Here is an 18585-nt window from a genome sequence, read left to right as displayed (position 1 = left end):
GCTATTACGCACGGAAATTGTTTATGAAATTATGCGTTCCTTTAATTGTATCCTGTACTTTATTAAGGTTAATTAACGTTTTCGAAAATTCTAATAAATTATTGTCGGTCACTTTTTTAGGTTGTAATTATTGGGAAAGTACGCGCAAGGGTCAGCCAATTTAAACCATGTAGAAATTTCGCGGGAGCCGCAAAGGGGGTGGTAATAGAAACTATCTTGAAGTAAGTACCTTAAAGCCAGAATGAAGTCTGCGGTGAGTAATTTAAGTTGTACACTTTTGAGATAGCACTTGTGAAGTCCCCTGAAGTGTCAATCAAACTTTTCGAAAATATCATCGACAACTCGCCAACATCTCGCAATGTGACCAAATTACGACCTTGCACCACAAACAAGGTCCCTCATGAGTTACGCCCTCGCAAAATGCCCTTCATTTGATTTTGCAAAGTTAACTTGATTTTGAATATGTTTGGACATTCGAATACTAACGGGCAATTACGTGTTACTATTTAATTGTCTACATTAACCATATTATCCAAGACTTATGGTGCATTCCTTTCGTCTGTGAATATTTTTATTGAATTTAAAAACTAAAGGTTTTTTTCAACAACTAGGAAACCGTTATATGTAAGTATGTACAGACCCTTTTTTTGCTTGAACGCTTTACTTTTTCTACTTTCTAAATTGGAAATGCATAATTTGTCATTTTTTAAAAAGTATTAGGTTTGCAATATGGCATCTCCCTTTCTTTACTCTATCGCTCCCTCTTCACTAGGAATCAAAGGATTAATCCTTAACTCTTCACTATTTAAACTGGTTATTTTTATTTGCAATAATAATAACCACAAATTTCTGAAGATCTGAAGATTTCTTCAGGAAGCATCATCAATCCCACCCCTATATTAAAACTGTACCCCCAAAATTTTTACCAAGAAAACCAACACAAACAAGGTCGCCCATTAGTTGCGTCATCCCCTTCAGAAGGCCATTCCTTTGCACCCAAAAAAAGTCTCGATAGCAAACCTCTACACTGCCTAGGTTTGTCCCTCTGGAATTATCATTTTCAACAACACAGGCAGATCAGATTTGCTTAAAATTGAGAATTCTGGAGCGATTGCCGAGCGAGCCGAAGGCGAGTTCGGCACAGACCTAGGCAGAGTAGAAATTCAGCGTCAGAAAAGTTACCATAGAAAACCTCTACTCTGCCTAGGTTAGTCTCACTGGAATTGTAATTTTCAACAACACAGGCCCCGATCTGATTTGCTTCAAAATTATGAATCCAAGGGCATTGCCGAGCGAGCCGAAGGCGAGTTCGGCACAGATCTAGGCAGAATAGAAGTTCAGTGTCAGAAAAGTCACTATAGAAAACCTCTACTCTGCCTAGGTTAGTCTCACTGGAATTATAATTTTCAACAACACAGGCCCCGATCTGATTTGCTTAAAAATTATGAATCCAAGGGCATTGCCGAGCGAGCCGAAGGCGAGTTCGGCACAGATCTAGGCAGAATAGAAGTTCAGTGTCAGAAAAGTCACTATAGAAAACCTCTACTCTGCCTAGGTTAGTCTCACTGGAATTATAATTTTCAACAACACAGGCCCCGATCTGATTTGCTTCAAAATTATGAATCCAAGGGCATTGCCGAGCGAGCCGAAGGCGAGTTCGGCACAGATCTAGGCAGAATAGAAGTTCAGTGTCAGAAAAGTCACTATAGAAAACCTCTACTCTGCCTAGGTTAGTCTCACTGGAATTATAATTTTCAACAACACAGGCCCCGATCTGATCTGCTTCAAAATTATGAATCCAAGGGCATTGCCGACCGAACAGAAGGCGAGTTCGGCACAGACCTAGGCAGAGTAGAAGGTCAGCGTCAGAAAAGTCACCATTAAAAACCTCTACTCTGCCTAGGTTAGTCTCACTAGAATTATAATTTTCAACGACACAGGCCGATCAGATTTGCTTCAAAATTATGAATCCAAGGGCACAGACCTAGGCAGAGTAAGAAGTTCAGCCCAAGAAAAGTCACCATAACAAACCTCTACTCTGCCTAGGGTTCTTCTTGCACTTTTAAATTTTGACAACACAGGCAGACTAGGCGAGCTCGGCACAGACCTATGCAGAGTAGAAGTTCAACGTCAGAAAAGTCACCATTGAAAACCTTTACTCTGCCTAGGTTAGTCTCACTGGAATTATCATTTTCAACAACACAGGCAGATCAGATTTGCTTCAAAATTATGAATCCAAGGGCACAGACCTAGGCAGAGTGGACGTTCAGCGTCAGAAAAGTCACCATAGCAAACCTCTACTCTGCCTAGGTTAGTCTCACTGGAATTATGATTTTCAACAACACAGGCCGATCAGATTTGCTTCAAAATTATGAATCCAAGGGCATGGCCGAGCGAGCCGAAGGCGAGTTCGGCACAGACCTAGGCAGAGTGGACGTTCAGTGTCAGAAAAGTCACCATAGCAAACCTCTACTCTGCCTAACTATTTTTAAAAAAGAGAGTTAACATATTTTATGTTTTGCGGTTTTCTAATCTTAAGACAGCATTTTCCTGTATTAGGAGAATATAAAGCCTACATTTTGACACTTTTTTGTTGTTCATGTAATCCAGGGGACGATAATATGTAAGACGGACTGTCACAAATTATTTTTTTATTCTGTGATCCTGATACAATATTTGGAAAGAAATCAGGAGAGTATCTGTATCTGTGATCCTAATTTTAACACGAAATTGGTCTTAAAAGAACGTACTGCTTTCTTACGTTTCTGTTGTTCCCGATCTCACAATTTTTGAATAAAAAAAAACAAGTGTATAACCTTCGTTTTTACCTGTGCCAGAGGCATTATCGAGCGAGCCGGAGGCGAGTTCGGCACAAACCTAGGCAGAACATAGGTTCAGCATGGGAAGTCACCCTAGCGAACTTTGGGATACCCACTGAGCCGAGGGAGAGCAGGGAACAACCCTTAACAGAGTGGAGAGATCTGCTATGGTAACTTTTCTTAAGCTGAACTTCTACGGTGCCTAGGTTTGTGCCGAACTCGCCTTTTGGCAATGTTTCTAGATTTGTCTTTTTTAAGCAAAGTTAGTTCACCTGCTGTGTTGTCAAAAATCGTAATCCCAGTTTGTTTTGTTTATTGTAACCACTTGATGTTTCCCGGGCGGGCTGGAATTGGGGGTGAGGGTTCGCTCACTGACTAAGCCTTAACTTTCGGTCTACTTACGAGCGAGCGATAAATGGCAATACTCGAGACCGAAAGTCCACGGCAACAGGGAACTGCGGGTATTAGGGGATGTAATGTCCTGCATTTTAGAGAACCCCGCCCCTGAATCACGCTCCACTGTAAACATTAATCATATTATGATTATAAGGGCTACTTGCAAATATTATATCTCTAATTCAATTAATTAGTGTTAATTGAAAAGAATTTACCTTGCAGTGCAGTATTGCGATAGTCAGTTTGTACTTTGTGTACATTTTTAGTAACGTTCCCCTCATTACACGACCAAATTTCACCTTTATTTTACTGAGTATATCTTTCTATTGCCCACTCGAACGCTTTCTTTACAAGTTCAAACTCACCGTTCCTTTCGATCCCATGATCGAAGCTGGGAAACTGACAAGATCCCTGAAAAGTTGACTGACCTGATAACGGAAACATGTGAAGGAAGTCGTTAAGTATCGAGAAGTTTTTGATTTATATGGGTCAAAGGACGACGCTAAATAAATACTGACAATCGTCAACCTATCCGGCAACTACCTAGAAGACTGCAGTTGGCTAAGAGGGAGGACACGGAGAAGAGTAATCAGTTATTTCAGCAAGACGTTATCGGAACTAGAACAGAACTACTGGGTTACTAGGAGGGAGTTATCGGTAATAGTCAAGTCTTTGGAGTAATTCTACATGTACTTGTATGAAAGAAAATTCTTGCTTAGGACTGATCACGTTCCTTTGAAATGGCTACTGCAATGCAAGAATCCCGAATGTTAGGTATGGACTTAGCGTTTTCAACAAAAAAATTTGCGGAAGAAGCTCTAAATTTTGTACAATCTTAATTAAAAATTCACTTCATTTCCTTGAAATCTGCTGTTGTTTTACTTATATTTCGTCATTCTTAAGTTGGCGAAACTGAAAAATTTTCTTACTTTTCATATCTCATGTAGATCTCATGTAGAGAACTACTTACTGGTATTATGGTATAATTGAAAACACATGTATAATAGTTGTTGGACGTTTATTAAATCGTGAAAAAATAACATAACCTATTAAGAAATTAAAGTTGGCACTCAGGAACCATTACCAACTTAAAAACAATCACATAATTTGGAGTAATATAACCTCACTTTCGACGAAATGAATTGAACTTTTAATTAAGATTGTGGAAAATTTAGGGCTTCTTCCGCAAATTTTTTTGTTGAACATTTTTTTTGCATTATTGTTTGTTGTTAAGTCGAGGGGCTACTTTTGGTCCGCAGGTTAACGGTCAAAACGGGAACAGAATTGCCTTAATGACATCATCAGCTGTTTAGTAAGCGCAACAGCGCGGCAATTCAAATTGGCTACAAATTTAACCCGCAATACAATCTCGGGCGAGCCTTATCCTTGAATGTCGCGCGAATGCAAATGCTTCAATTACAGACAAAACATTCATTACTCATAAATCGATTTATACAAACACACACACTCGCGCAGAAATTCTTTTTCCGCGCCAACCTCCAGTCACAACAATGGCTACATGCAGCAAGCTGAATTTCACAGCCATAAATCGTGCTCATCCCCGATACTATCTGACCTCGAGATACAAACACAACACGCCCACAAGATTCTAGACAACTAAATCAATTTCGTGTAGATAAAAAACCGCTTCGATTTCGCGTCGCGATGACTCACTTCTCGCGCGGGCGAATTTCCGCGGCGCAATTAATCACGGTTTCGTAATCACGCGCATACGAAGAGGTACCTACTAAGTGGTTAACAAAAGGAGAAGTCGTAAGATAAGTTAACTGATGACTCTGTCATCTAAGCCTGGTACGTTTGCATGCTTTGTAAGATTATCATGGTAGATTTAAGAAGCCGTCCGACTGGATGAAAAATGACTTCGAACTTATTATTAATAACGTACATACGATGTAAGTTACGTTTGTCTAAATGAAAATGTTTTTGTTTTTAAAACGAGACGCGTTGCGAGGAGCGTAATGAAATCATTAACGCGATTTATACGAACAATTTAACTTTAATTGCGCCGCTTCTTCGACGAAAGTTGCGCGTCTAATCGGAACCAATCGATGAATTAATATTTTTATACCGCTTCGAGTAATCGAGACGGTCGACTTGTGGCGAACCACGAAAACCGCACCTCGAAGTGCTAAAATATGCAAATTTATCAATTTTACATTTTTTGATGAATACGACGCCACACTAAATTTTACACGTGCGCGCTAGGTCGCCACAAAACAGGCAATTCAAACACTGTTTCGGATATAACATTTCGCCTGCTATATAAATATATCACAAATATGGCATACTTGAAAGAACACTGTAGAAAATTTGAAATTTCAGAAGTGGAAATCAGTAGAAAGGAAATTTTTTACACGTTACAAAATAGGCCTTTTGAAAATTCATTTCGATATTTTACGTTTCTTTAAAAATGTTGGAAATGTGCTCCTGATTAAATCTTTGATAAAAGTGCTCCTAATTCAATATTTTTTAAAAGGGAAATTCGTATTAAGAGACAATAATATACTAAAAAGCGTTTTCCAATTACTTTAACACCTTATTGAGTTTCTGTGGTCCTGATAAATCATTTTAAAAACGAAATTTTATTTATTATAGAAATTTGTCTGCATAATACGTGATAATGATCTCTCCGTACATTTTACGTCTTTGTGCGTATCTCTCCCGCGGATACAACATTTTTTGAACAAAAATTTGTATGAGGAGAAAATAATGTTCGAGATGATATTTTTACGCTTCCTTGAGATTCTGTGATCCTGATACTGATGCTTGAATAAATTTTACTTTTTTTTGCTTCTATAACCCTACTAACCTACTTTTTAAAGCAAAATTTGATCAGGAGATGTTGAAAAACCTAGTGGTTTCTATGCCCCTGGTACAAACTTGATGATAGTTTTCCATTCCATCGCCCGTTTCTCTCCTCCTAATACAATACTTTTGAATGAAAAAATGTATTAGAGGAAAAGAATACTTGAGATGGTATTCTAATAAACTTTACTCTTCTTGAGTTTCTGTGACTCTGATAAGTTATTTTTCAAAGGCGAAATGCGATACAGAACATTTTTTCTCTTCTAGACACAGTATTCTTTAAAAGGAGAATTTGTTTTTGGATAACAGAATACGTAAGAAAGTAATTTTAAAAGAGATTCATATTTACATCTTGAGCTTCTATAGTCCTGATTTGATAGCGAACTATTTTTTATACCTTCTCTACTGCTACAATATTTTTTAAATGAAAAATTTGTATTAGGCGAACATATTATCTAAGGATAACTTTTTCATCTCGTTCCATAGTCCTAAGCGACATTTTACTAGGTGGCACTAAATTTTATTTTTTTAATTTCTTCTGTTCTTGGGTGTATTTTCTGCAGTGAACGTTGTATTAAGTGAACATAGTGCATGAAGAGGTATCTTTCTATAAATTTGACTCGCGTTTGTGGGGTTCTGACAAATAACTTGTATCGGAAGAACATAATAATCAAAAGATGTCAGTCACTATTTTACCCTTACTTTTGTTTCTGTGGCCCTGATAATAAAAATTTATGCGCGAGGTGGATCGTTTTACATTTTCCTTGATTCCTTGTTATCAGGCGAACATGAAGGCACTTGCCAGCAAATATGAATAACACTTGAGCGCCTATGATTTTGATATGCCATTTTTTTTAAAAACTGAAATTTGTATTTCAACAATATTGTAATTTCAAATTTTGCACATTTTTACGCTTCTGAGAACCTGATATAGAATTTTTTAATACAGAAATTTGTATCAGGAGCATATAAAACCTTGTGATTAAATTTTACGTCTATTAGAGATTGAAAAAAATTACAGCAGGATAACAGAATTTTTTATAACAAAAGTAGTATCGGGAGAACATAATAGTGATATGACAATTTCTGTGGAAAATGGCGAAGATTTATAATATATATATATTACACAAATTCTTGCGTTTCTGCAATCCTAATACGGAATTCTTTAACAGATAAGTTTGTATCAGGGACACATAAAACGTGGGATGTATTAATTGTCACCTACCTTTCCTATTACAATGTAATCTCATTTATTGACTTTCTCCTCGTCTGCACCACTGGTTACATTCGCCAGCGCCTTTTCGATCGATTCGTAAGTGGCGAGCTCTTGCTGCGCCGAATTTTCACGCGAAAGGAAGCGGTAGATTACCGGACTTAACAGGTCGCGGTCCACCTTCGGATCGTCCTTCTTCCTCGTCCACCAGCCGACTAAAACACCCACGCTGATCAGCGTGTAGAAGTGGAACGATATCTGGAATGTGAGCGGCGGTTTCTCGGGATCTGCCTCCGAGGGTTTCGATCTGAAATTAGAGGTCTAAGTATAATTGGTTGATCGGGGGCGCTTACATGATGGTGAATTTGGCGACGCAGTGTTCCGTCGACATCGGTTTATACTCGTGCTTCACCCTGCCCATGAAAATGTAGGCTTGGGCGCCGAAGACGAGCATGGCAGTGAGAATTGACGAAACGATTCCTCCCCAGAGAGCCCCCTAAAAGCTGGAGTTTCGGGGGTTACCTTCTTATTTACGATTGGAAATAGCATTCCCAAGGAGATGAGGCCCAGAAGAGGTCCGTGCGTCACTGCATGGAAACTCAAGAAGATCTGAACCACTCCTCCCAGCTTTTCAATGACGAATATCAGCCCCAAACACAGCAGCCCGCTGACCACCACGATTATCTTGAGTATCCGACTGGTCGTCCTTCTGGAGATGTGACTAGACCTGAGGAAGTCTTCGTTAGTTGAGCTGAAATGTTGGGTCGCACTCATTGGAATTTTGCGATCGAGACTACCTGAGCGCGGTTCCGCAGACGCCAGCGACGAGCAGTCCGGGCAGCCCCTTGATACGCCCCACGTCCGGCAGGTAGTAGGGAAGCATCTGGGCAACCCTGTTAATCTTCCCCAGCGAGAAGGGGTCGCAATCCATGTACGTCGCAAAGAGAATGAAACCAATCCAGCAACTGGCCACCTTCGTGATAGCAGTTCCCACCCCAAACACGATGGCCGCCCTGCAATTTAACCTGGTGATCCACTACGACCTGGTGCGCTTACCGTTTTACGGCGGTGTAGGTGGTCAGAGACAAGAATCGCTGTACTGAGGACGGATTCACCCCTAAATTCTCGACGAAAGTCGCCCACATTCCTATCGCGACCCCCCAAAATGTCTGCCTCACCGTCGGGTTGAAGTTGAGGCTGCAAGTCTAGCAAGTGAGGGGTACTACTCTTCCGGCAACTTACTCGAACAGCTCGATTCTATCGCGATCACTCGCGTCGCTTCAGATCTTTACGAATCCCCCAGACATGTACGTGCCGATCCCGATGACGATCAACATCTGGATGGTGTCCAGTACCACAGCCCTGAGCCCGCCCAGAGTCGTATAGAAGAGGCGCACCAAGCAGATGAGCGTGCTGACTACGTACAGATTTAAACCAGTCACTGAAACACCACCGTAAGTTTTGCCATTATGCCACCTGAACCTGGACCGACCTTGGGTTAGCCCCAGTGACGGAATGTAAATCACGATAGGCACGTGGAGAATCGCCGAGAGAACGTAGGGCTATGCTTGGTAAGTTTTTTCTACCTACGCTCATTTTTTCCAATTCAAGAAGGAGACACTGTAACGGTACAATTTGGGTCTCTCGGAAAATTGTTACCTCTTCTGCCTTCGTTCCTGTCTATCAACATTTTTAAGAAGCTGTCTTGGGAATCGCATTGAAAAACATAATTTCTTTTTAGAAATATTCTTCAAGAACGTTTTATTAATTTTTTCGCAATAAAGATCGATTCTCACTTGCGACGCGACGCGATGCGACGCCGGCGCTGCAAAGTGTCGCTAAAAAAGACTTTTATATGAATCAGTTTTCACTTAAACTAATCTTTATTTAGCGACACTTTGCAGTGCCACAGCTGAACGTTTACACTGCCTAGGTTTGTGCAAAGTAATTGCAAAGTTGATGCTGTAAAGGTTTTGGAAATACCATAGAACTATTTCCGAAACATTCATAAGACAAGATTCTAAGAAAATTCCTTCGTAGATTTGCAGAATGAAGACGAAGAAGTTTCCCAAAAATAAGGTTCTTCTTAAGGGTTAAGGTCGACTCTCACTTACGCTGCACTCCGCAAGGCGACGCGACGCGATGCGGCACTGCAAAGTGCCACTAAATAAAGATGAGTTTAAATGAAAACTCATTCATATAAAAATATGAAGTCTTTTTTCGCGACACCTTGCAGCACCGGCGTCGCGTCGCCGAGCTGAGGGTAACGCAAGTGACAATCGACCTTTATTGCGAAAAAATTAATAAAACGTTCTTGAAGAATATTTCTAATGAGAAACGATGATTTTCAATGCGATTCCTAAGACAGCTTCTTAAAAATGTTCATAGACAGGAACGAAGGCGTCAGAAGAGGTAACAATTTTCCGAGAGACCCAAATTGTACAGTTACAGTGTCTCCTTCTTGATTTGGACAAAATAAGCGTAGGTAGAAAAACCTTACAAAGCATAGCCCTAGTCTTTTTTTGCCAAACCCTGCTTTGCGGAAGGTCTGGTTGTCTCATTATTAACCATAATGAAGACGTAGATAGCGCGAATGTTCAAAGAGATTGTTTAATTACCCGCGCGCTGATTTTCAGCGATTAAAGTGGCGCAGGAATGTTAAAGAAACGAAGGTCGGCTGTTAATGAGGTTATTAAAAGAGCTCGGAAGATCAAGAAGTCGTACGTATACATATGTAGTTACTTATACGCGTACTAATTGAACATCGAGAACGACAGGTGAGCAAAAAGTTCTCGAATAAGGCGGTTACATGTGTTTTCTCGTGCATCAACGTACCGAGGCCGAGGCGACGTTTTTAGAGCGGCGGCGTGCCTTTGAGGGCCGCCGATTGTTCGATCGAGCGAAGGAGAAGAGGATCAGGACGAATTTCTCTATTCCAGAAAATATGAATAATACATGCTTAAGGAAGGAATGCATCTAGCGAGACGAAAAAAAAGTGGAAGAAGAAAAATTCGTCCGTCCATTGTCTTCGTCGATGATAAAAACAATAATAAAGTTATATTTATTCCGACGATTAAGGGCGTCGTAAATTTCCTCGTCAAAAAGCCAAGACCGAGCCAATTATTGGGCTCGTACTTAATTACCGAGCGGGAAAGTAAAAAAAAAGTTGGCCATTTCGCGATTTATTACCATTCCTCTTCTTCATCGTCCTCCTCTCTTCTTCATTTCGTATTCGCCGCTGCGGTCATATTTTATGTACGCGCACGCATAACCTCCACTCTCAAAAGCTATTTCAATACTTTATTTAGCATTAATGGCGACCGAGATTGAGTGTGGAGTTGGTCGTAAAATCTTCAGAATCGTAATTCACAAGCAGCGTAATGAAAGAGTCTGGTAAGTAGTTTTTTTCGCGGCAATTGTTGAACGCGACTAACAACATAAACGCAATTATGGACGTCTTTAACTCGGTAGTTACTCTATCGAGATTACCACGAGCACATGTTTCTCATTATAAATACTTGAACCGAAAAAAAAAGGTGGGAGGTCGTGGACCTCTTCGGCCGCGCGCCCTCCACCCCCGCCTCAATTTCGGGATAGGCCCCGATTAGAAAACACAAACTAATCGAGCTGTCGAATTAAAATGGCAGATCGATAAATCACACGGCGAACTGCCCTTGTTAAAGGAGAAGAAAGTCGCGGTCCCCCTCGAATTGTTTGGGAGATGTCAATCGTGCAGCTCGCGAGTTATGCCCAACAATTGAATTGAATTAATTTAAATTCTGACGTGTCGTAATTTATGGGAAATGCCCCGACCGCTCAATAAAATAATAACTTAATCGAGAAACGAATCGAAAACAAAGAAAACTGTTTAGGAAATATTAATTATCAATTTACATTTCTGACATGCTTTAAGTTGGTCGGTCGGTAATAAAACAATTGGAAAAAAATGACCGGTTGAACGAACTTCTCCATTCTTAATTAACCCGATTAAGATTGGACTTGAAGAGGTGATTCTAAGGTTGTGTAGCTCTCTAGATTTTCAATTATGCGTTAGGCAAACTGAATTTCCCATGTCAAGAAGGAGACACTGTAACGGTACAATTTAAAGTCTTGTTAGAGTGCGAGAAAAAGTCTCATCATGGGCTCACTTCATTTCAGCAGACGCCTAAATCTATCCATTTCCGAACAACCAGTTTGATACAATGCATAAACTCAAAAGGAAATCTGGATTCACTCGTATTTTCTTAATCACTTCGAGATGGTTTTCAAACTCATATTACCGATCATGGACATGTATTAGGAGAACATCAAGTATAAAAAAAATCAAGGATTTTTACACACTGATAAATATTGTATACGAATTTTACGAAGCTGTGGCTTGTGATCCCAGCTTTTCTTTGGAATTTGCTGTACAGGAAGATAGAAAGATAAGAAAGTGTAAAACGGAGACATTCATTATGCTCTCCTGATATAAAACGTAGCATCAGGATGAGTACCACAGAAATTCACGTTAACCTACTCCTTATCACGAATTATGCTCCCCTGCTACAAATGTTTGCTGTGTATATATTGGGACCACAAAAATGAAAGAAGGTGTAAAATTTATGGGCAGACACTTGTTGCGGTTTTTCCTTTTGAAATGCTGCATCGAGATCGCTATAAAACTTAAATTAGGGTATCAAGATCATAGAAACACAGCCTCTGTCTCTTGATTTATCATTTTAAAGCCAATCTAGTTTGCTGTGACGTAGAATCCAAAACGACTCGTACTTTTTCGATTAGACCTCTCAATCAAAAGTTATGGACAAAAAACCAATTTCGAAAGAAAATTCAAAGGTCTGTAACTTTTGATCTAGTGGCCCAATCTTCAAACTGTTTGAAATTATGGATTCTACAGGCCACATTCTATAAGAAAATGTTTTTTCCCCGTCGATCTCAATTTTTTTTCCGGCTTCAAGAAAAGCAAGTGTATAACCTTCCTTTTTTACCGAAAATCGACTGCCCCGAAAAATTTGTTTATAGAAAATTTCTCCCTTATTAGATTTTCCTGATGTCCCTTGGCACACTACCTTCCGAAATGGTGGTATCAGGATCGCGGAAACGCAAGATAGTGTCAATTTGTTGACCGACATCTCATACATGCTTCTGATCCTTTAAAAATTGTTATATCAAGAGAACAGAAACGCGACATGGAAAAATCTCTTGTTAATTCCCTGATTCTCTCCTGATAGAATCCCCGACTTTGAAATTGTTAGATCAGAATCACATATTTGGCAAAAGTGGGCATAGATATAGAGTTATCTTATGTAGTATGTTTCCCTTGCGCAATTTTCTCTTCTAAAACCGTTGCATCAGGAGCACAATCTTACGTATTATGTTCTCCTGATACAAATTTTGATTCGAAATAAAGTTACTAACGTTTTTGACCAAGACTTGAGAAACCCATAAACGTGTAAACCTCCTCCCTTATTATGTTCTCCTGATACTCTTCTGATACAAACTTTTAATTAAAAAATTGTGAGATCGGGATCACAGAAATGCAAGGAAGTGTCGATTTGTAACGGTAGTGCAAGATTTAGTGTGGCGTTGACCGCCATTTTGGAAATGGTGGAAAAATTATTGGGGCGATTGGCTGGAAGGTGAAGGTTGAGTTGGTCCAATCAATTTGTAAATGAATGACAAATTTAACTCGAGTCGCGTTAATTTCGTATAAAACGATATTGGACCGGTTTGAGCATGACTACTTCTAATCCTAAACTTGTTTCCATTCTGTCGGCACTTTGATCAGCCTCTATTAGATATAGCTGCATGATTTTGTTAGTTCGATTCACAGCGGGCCCTTGATGCATGCACGCTTTTTCTATAAAGCACATTCTAGACAAGTTATTGCCTTGTTACTGTCTATGTTAAATGCTCATAACAGAGGCCTTTTCAGCGTGGCCGAGCGAGCTCGCCGAGTAGAAAAAATTAATAATGTCGCATCGTAATCGTTCCATTACGCGTAAAAAACGGAATATATCTCGACGCAGGTCGATGAAAATGGAAATACGTCCGGGATTTATTGCCTTACATCGATTACATGTTGTTTGTGGAAGTGTAACGCGATACGCCAGATCGAATGGTAAATGAAAAATTGAGATGCGAACTGCCTCTTTTGCCTATCTTTGGATTTAACTTTTTTCTCTCTCTTGTTTTAGGTAAGTCGACGCTTTGAGTTATGGCCTCGTACCCGGGGGTAAGTTTTATCTCGATCAAATAATAAAGAACCGTTAGCGGAAAGTGCAGCTCACGCAAGCTTATTAGTTACAATATAATCATTTATTGAACTGGTTCGATTATTGCCTTTTATAACTTGTTTTCGAATCGTATGATCGTGATTGTCTTAGATTGCGATCTTGCCCAGTTGAGTTAAGATGCCATTATCGGATATAATGAGTGTTTTGATTCAATGCCGTTCCGTGTATTCATCTTCTTCGTATTGAATGTCTCAATTGACATGCAGAATGCGCGCACGTGTATTTTATATACACCTTGTTTCTGTATTCGTTCGTCTTATGTCATTCCGTTCGAAACAAAAGGTTACACGCTTTGAATATTGTTAGTCTTGTTAAGCCTAACCATAGATACCAGTTTGGGCAAAGAATCTTAGTATGCTCCCTGCTCGGGCGCCATCTGGCGCCCCCGATTCGGACGCCAACATATTCCGGTAACCTATTTGAGAAAGTTTAGAACGATGCGTCTATGACACAACTAATAAATTTTTGTGGCAACCTTTGTAAGGCTTTCATTTTGTTCATGTGCTCCTGATACATTGAATTCTTTGTCTAACGGGCTTTGACGATGTAAAATTTAATGGGGTTCTTGTTCCTAACCTCCAATACGATTAATATGTTTTCTTTGGCAAGTTTTTGTAGAATTTTCCATTACTTATGTACTCCTGTTACAATCAAAATGCGCAAACGTTTCCATTCGTTATCTACTCCTGTTACAATCAAATGGGTTTCAAAAGGAAAATAGGTGACAATATTTGTCTGTAATGTCTTTAAATCTACTTTTCTTTTAAATTTTGCTCCTAATACATTAAATTCCGTCCAAAGAGCGAACATCAATTTTCCTTAATATGTGCCATCCCTTTAAATCCTATCCATAAGGCTTCTGAGGCAAATAATACGTTTGTTTGAGAAAGCTTTTGTGAAATTTTCTTTTATTTATGTGCTCCTGTTGCCATATTCTCTCGTAACTTTGGATTTTAGAAGGCAAAATTGGACGCGAATAGATGTCTGTGATCTTAATAATGGCAGTTTTTTGGAACTTGTATATTCCTAATACGTTGAATTCTTTACCGAAAGGGCTTTCATATCACGCAGACATAAAATTTCCTCAATCCGTCTTGTCGTCTTCGGAATGTTTCAGGGGCAACTAATACTCTTTTTTAACTTTCGTTATTTATGTGCTCCGGTTACAAGAAAATTCTTTGTCGGGAAAGTTTGGACACGAAAAGGTGTCCGTCATCTAGATCTAACTGCTCTTGATACATTAATTTATCACTCTAAACGGCTTTGATATCAGGCGGATATCAAATTTCCTCTATTTGAGCTATCCGGCGCTATCCCTTTAAATCCTTTCCTCTCCATAACGCTTGTGAGTCGAGTAACAGGTTTGGGGCTTATATAAAAACCTTCCTTTATTACTGTGCTCTTGTCACGATTAATTCTTTTCTTGGATAGGCGTCTTTAATGTCAATGAATTTAATTCGTTGTACTCTTTCCTCTTGTTGCAATGCATTCGTTGTTTAAAAAATTTTGTGCAAAGAAGGCAAATGTGATAATTTATATTGTGCTAGCCTTCTAATCCTTGCTCGCTTTTTATGCTCCTGATACTACTGACATTTTATGGAGAAAAGCTTTTTAATGCTTCACTAATTTCTGTGCTCCTGTCACAATTTATTTTTTTGAAATTTAATTTGTATTAAATAGCCACTTACATATAAGATTAATTAATTAAGATTGTTAAATGTTTTATGAAAAGCTTTAATAAAATCTTCATTTCTGTGCTCCTGTCACTATTAATTTTATTAAATAGACACTTATAATATGAATTAATTAAGTTTGCTGGATTTATGTGCTCCTTGTACCACTGATACGTATTTGGGAGAAGCTTTCATAAACCTTTGCTCCTCCCTTGTGCTCCTGATACTACTCATGCGTTTTTGCGGGAGGCTTTCATGAAACCTGTTCTTTTATTTCTGTGCTCCTGTCAGGATTAACTTTTGGTTAAATGGGCGCCTTTATTATCAATTAATTGGATTTTTCTCTTGATAATAATTGTGTGAAAAATGTTGAAATCAGGAGGTAACATTTTAGGATATTTTTTTGGTACTGACTTCATGCTAGTTTTTAAATCCTCGCTCGCCCTTTGTGTTCCTGGTACCTTTTTGAGAAAATGCTTTAATAAAGCCTTTTATTTGTGTGTTCCTGTCACGAGTCTTTTTTGATGTGACATTTTAGGGTTTTTTTTCTTAATGACTTTGTGTTAGCCTTAGACTCGCCCTTTATGCTCCTGATACTATGGTTTTGAGAAAAGTTTTAGATTAGTTTAGAATAGAAATGTTAGGTTAAAGTGCTCGTTAGGTTAGGTGAGAAATCTTGTATCAGGAGAATATAATGCGCGAGGAGGTGATTGAAAGTTAGAGGAAGGTATTGGTGAGGTTACGTTAGAGTGCTAGTTGGGTTAGGTGAGAAATCTTGTACCAGGAGAATATAATGTGCGAGGAGGTGATTGAAGGTTAGATTAAGACGAGGATTAATGTATTGGTGAGGTTAGGTTAGAGTGCTAGTTAGGTTATGTGAGAAATATTGTATCAGGAGAATATAATGTGCGAGGAGGTGATTGAAAGTTGGGTTAAAATATAAGTGAGGGTAGGTTAGAGTGCGAGTTAGGTTAGGTGAAAAATCTTGTATCAGGAGAATATAATGTGCGACGAGGTTATTGAAGGTATAGCTAAGGTATTAGTGAGGTTAGATTAAAGTGCTAGTTAGGTTAAATGAGAAATCTTGGATCAGGAGAATATAATGTACGAGGAGGTGATTGAAAGTTAGGTTAGGTGAGAAATATTGTATCAGGAGAATATAATGTTCGAGGAGGTGAGGAGTTGCTAGTTATAGAATACAATAAACCTGCTTTTGTTTTAGTTTCCATTCAATTTGCTGTTTGGATATCATAAAGTGTCTGTAATCTTAATAAAACTATTTTTATACTTGTATGCTCCTGATACATTATATTCTCTGTCTCGAGGGTGCTGTCCCTTTAAATCCTATCCTCTCCATAACGGTTGTGAGGCAACTAATGGGTTTATTTTCATTTGAGGGGGGGGGGGCTCACTACTACTGATGCGTTTTTGAGAAAAGCTTTTATAAATTCTTATGCTCCTGCCAGGATTATTTTTTTAAACAGACACCCTTAATATCATTTTATTTAGTTTGTTGAATTTGTATGCTTCTGCCACGGTGTAAGGAAAGCTTTCATAAAATCTTCAATATTTTCTGTGCTTCTGTCACGATTAATTTTTTTAATAGACACCTTCAATATCTTTTATTTAGTTTGTTGGATTTTGTTTGCTCCTGATACTACTGGTACGTTTTTGAGAAAATGAAACCTTCTTTTATGTCTGTGCTCCTGTCACAAGTAATTCTTTTTTGAATATGCGCCTTTAAATCTTTGCTTTTTCCTTACGTTTCTGAGGAAGGCTTTTTTTTATTTCGGTGCTCCTGTCACGAATTGGTCAAACAGGCGCCTTTAATGTCAATTAATTTATTTTCTTGGTTTTTTTATGCTCTTGATACAAAGAACACACTGTGTGACAGGTGTACTACACTGATACGTTTTTACAAAAATGATTTATAAAACCTTTTATTTCTGTGCTCCTGTCACGAGCAATCTTTCTGTATAGACGCCTTACTTTGATGTGACATTTTAGCAGGTTTTCTTATTACTGAATAATGAAGATTTTATGAAAGCTTTCCTTAAAAACGTGGCCGTAGTATCAGGAGCGTACAAATTCAACAAACTAAATAAAATGATATTTAGGCTGTCTGTTTAAACAAATAATCGTGACAGGAGCACAGAAATTAATAAAAACTTTATAAAAGCTTTTCTCAAAAGCGCATCAGTAGTATCAGGAGCATAAAAATCCATCAAAATAAATAAATTGATATTAATGGTATCTATTATAAATTCGTGACAGGGACACAGAAATTGATGAATATTTTATGCAAGCTTTTCTTAAAAACGCATCAGTAGTATCAGCAGCATAAAAATACAATAAACTAAACAAACTGATATAAATGGTGTCTATTTAAAAAAATAATCGTGACAGGAGAACAGACATTAATAAAGATTTTATAAAAAACTTTTCTCAAAAACCTGTCATTAGTATAAGGGGCATAAAGGGTGAGCTAGGATTTAAATGCCTAGCACAAAGTCAAAACCTCCTGAAATGAGACATCCGCCTGATATCAAAATCTTTCAGACAGCGAGAAGGACATAAAAAACAAACGAATTAAATTAATTGACATTAAATCGTGACAGGAGCACAGGAATAAAGGAAGATTTTTTATGAGTTCCCCCCCCCCCCCCCCCCCAATAAAAATAAACCCATTAGTTGCCTCACAAGCGTTATGGAGAGATAGGGTTTAAAGGGATAGAATCGGATAGTACCAATAGAGGAATGTGCCTGATATCAAAAGCCCTCGAGACAGAGAACATAATGTATCAGGAGCATACAAGTACAAAAATAGTTTTATTAAAATTACATACACTTTCTGATATCCAAACTTACAAAAGTATTATATGGAGATAGGGATAGCACAAATTAAAGACCAAGAAAGTTTTGGGATTTTATATCTTCCTAATAACAAACCTCTTTAAACAGAAAATTGAATATATCAGGAGCATGGAAATGAAAAGTAAAGCAGGTTTATCACTTTAACCTAACCTTCAATCACCTCCTCGCAATTATATTCTCCTGATACAAGATTTCTCACCTAACCTAACTAATATAATGAACTCCGTGTGTGAAGGACAGATGTAATATTTTGGCACCAAACAATGCAAGTAGTAAGGGAGGTGTTGCATTTAGGATCAAAAATGGCCCCCCCCCCCTCCACTTTTTTGACGGAAGTAAACGCCTAATCAAACAAAATGTCGAAGATGTCGGTCTGTCTGTCTGTCGATCTATCTGTCGGAAGATTCCAAACTGTTGTTTGAGTGAAGGGTAGCGGGGTAGTCAGCATCCAAACAAAATTGAAGAACTTGCAATTGTCTTCAATGTTC

The 18585-nt window shown here is 38.5% G+C and overlaps 2 protein-coding genes across 2 annotated transcripts in view; one reads left to right on the top strand and one right to left on the bottom strand.

Moving 5' to 3' along the window:
- Window positions 1-7287: 7287 nt before the first annotated feature.
- LOC116180736 (sodium-coupled monocarboxylate transporter 2-like) lies at window positions 7288-8399 on the bottom strand. The gene is made up of 5 exons (XM_031500854.1): window positions 8311-8399; window positions 8052-8267; window positions 7789-8005; window positions 7608-7750; window positions 7288-7561 (listed from the first exon to the last, which is right to left on the bottom strand). The coding sequence occupies exons 1-5, from the start codon at window positions 8397-8399 to the stop codon at window positions 7288-7290; spliced, it is 939 nt and encodes a 312-aa protein (XP_031356714.1).
- Window positions 8400-13357: 4958 nt separating this feature from the next.
- LOC116180507 (transcriptional activator cubitus interruptus) overlaps window positions 13358-18585 on the top strand; it is a 51994-nt gene continuing 46766 nt past the window's right edge. The window contains exon 1 of the mRNA XM_031500520.1: window positions 13358-13375. The gene's annotated coding sequence lies outside the window, so the exon portion shown is untranslated. The remainder of the gene's footprint in view (window positions 13376-18585) is intronic.

Source organism: Photinus pyralis, unplaced genomic scaffold (assembly GCF_008802855.1).
Source record: "Photinus pyralis isolate 1611_PpyrPB1 unplaced genomic scaffold, Ppyr1.3 Ppyr1.4_LG9, whole genome shotgun sequence".
In the NCBI taxonomy this organism is placed as follows: Eukaryota; Metazoa; Arthropoda; class Insecta; order Coleoptera; family Lampyridae; genus Photinus; species Photinus pyralis.
The sequence above is the reverse complement of the archived record's forward strand: the minus strand, read 5'-3'. Positions and strand labels throughout refer to the sequence as shown.

What these genes read in the sequence shown, in the direction of transcription:
- LOC116180736 (XM_031500854.1), bottom strand. Translation starts at nt 8,399, where the DNA reads ATGTGGGCGACTTTCGTCGAGAATTTAGGGGTGAATCCGTCCTCAGTA. An exon ending in GTCTGCGGAACCGCGCTCAG is followed by an intron (nt 8,006 to 8,051) that starts GTAGTCTCGATC and finishes CCAACATTTCAG; the next exon opens with CTCAACTAACGAAGACTTCC. An exon ending in GTCGCCAAATTCACCATCAT is followed by an intron (nt 7,562 to 7,607) that starts GTAAGCGCCCCC and finishes CTCTAATTTCAG; the next exon opens with ATCGAAACCCTCGGAGGCAG.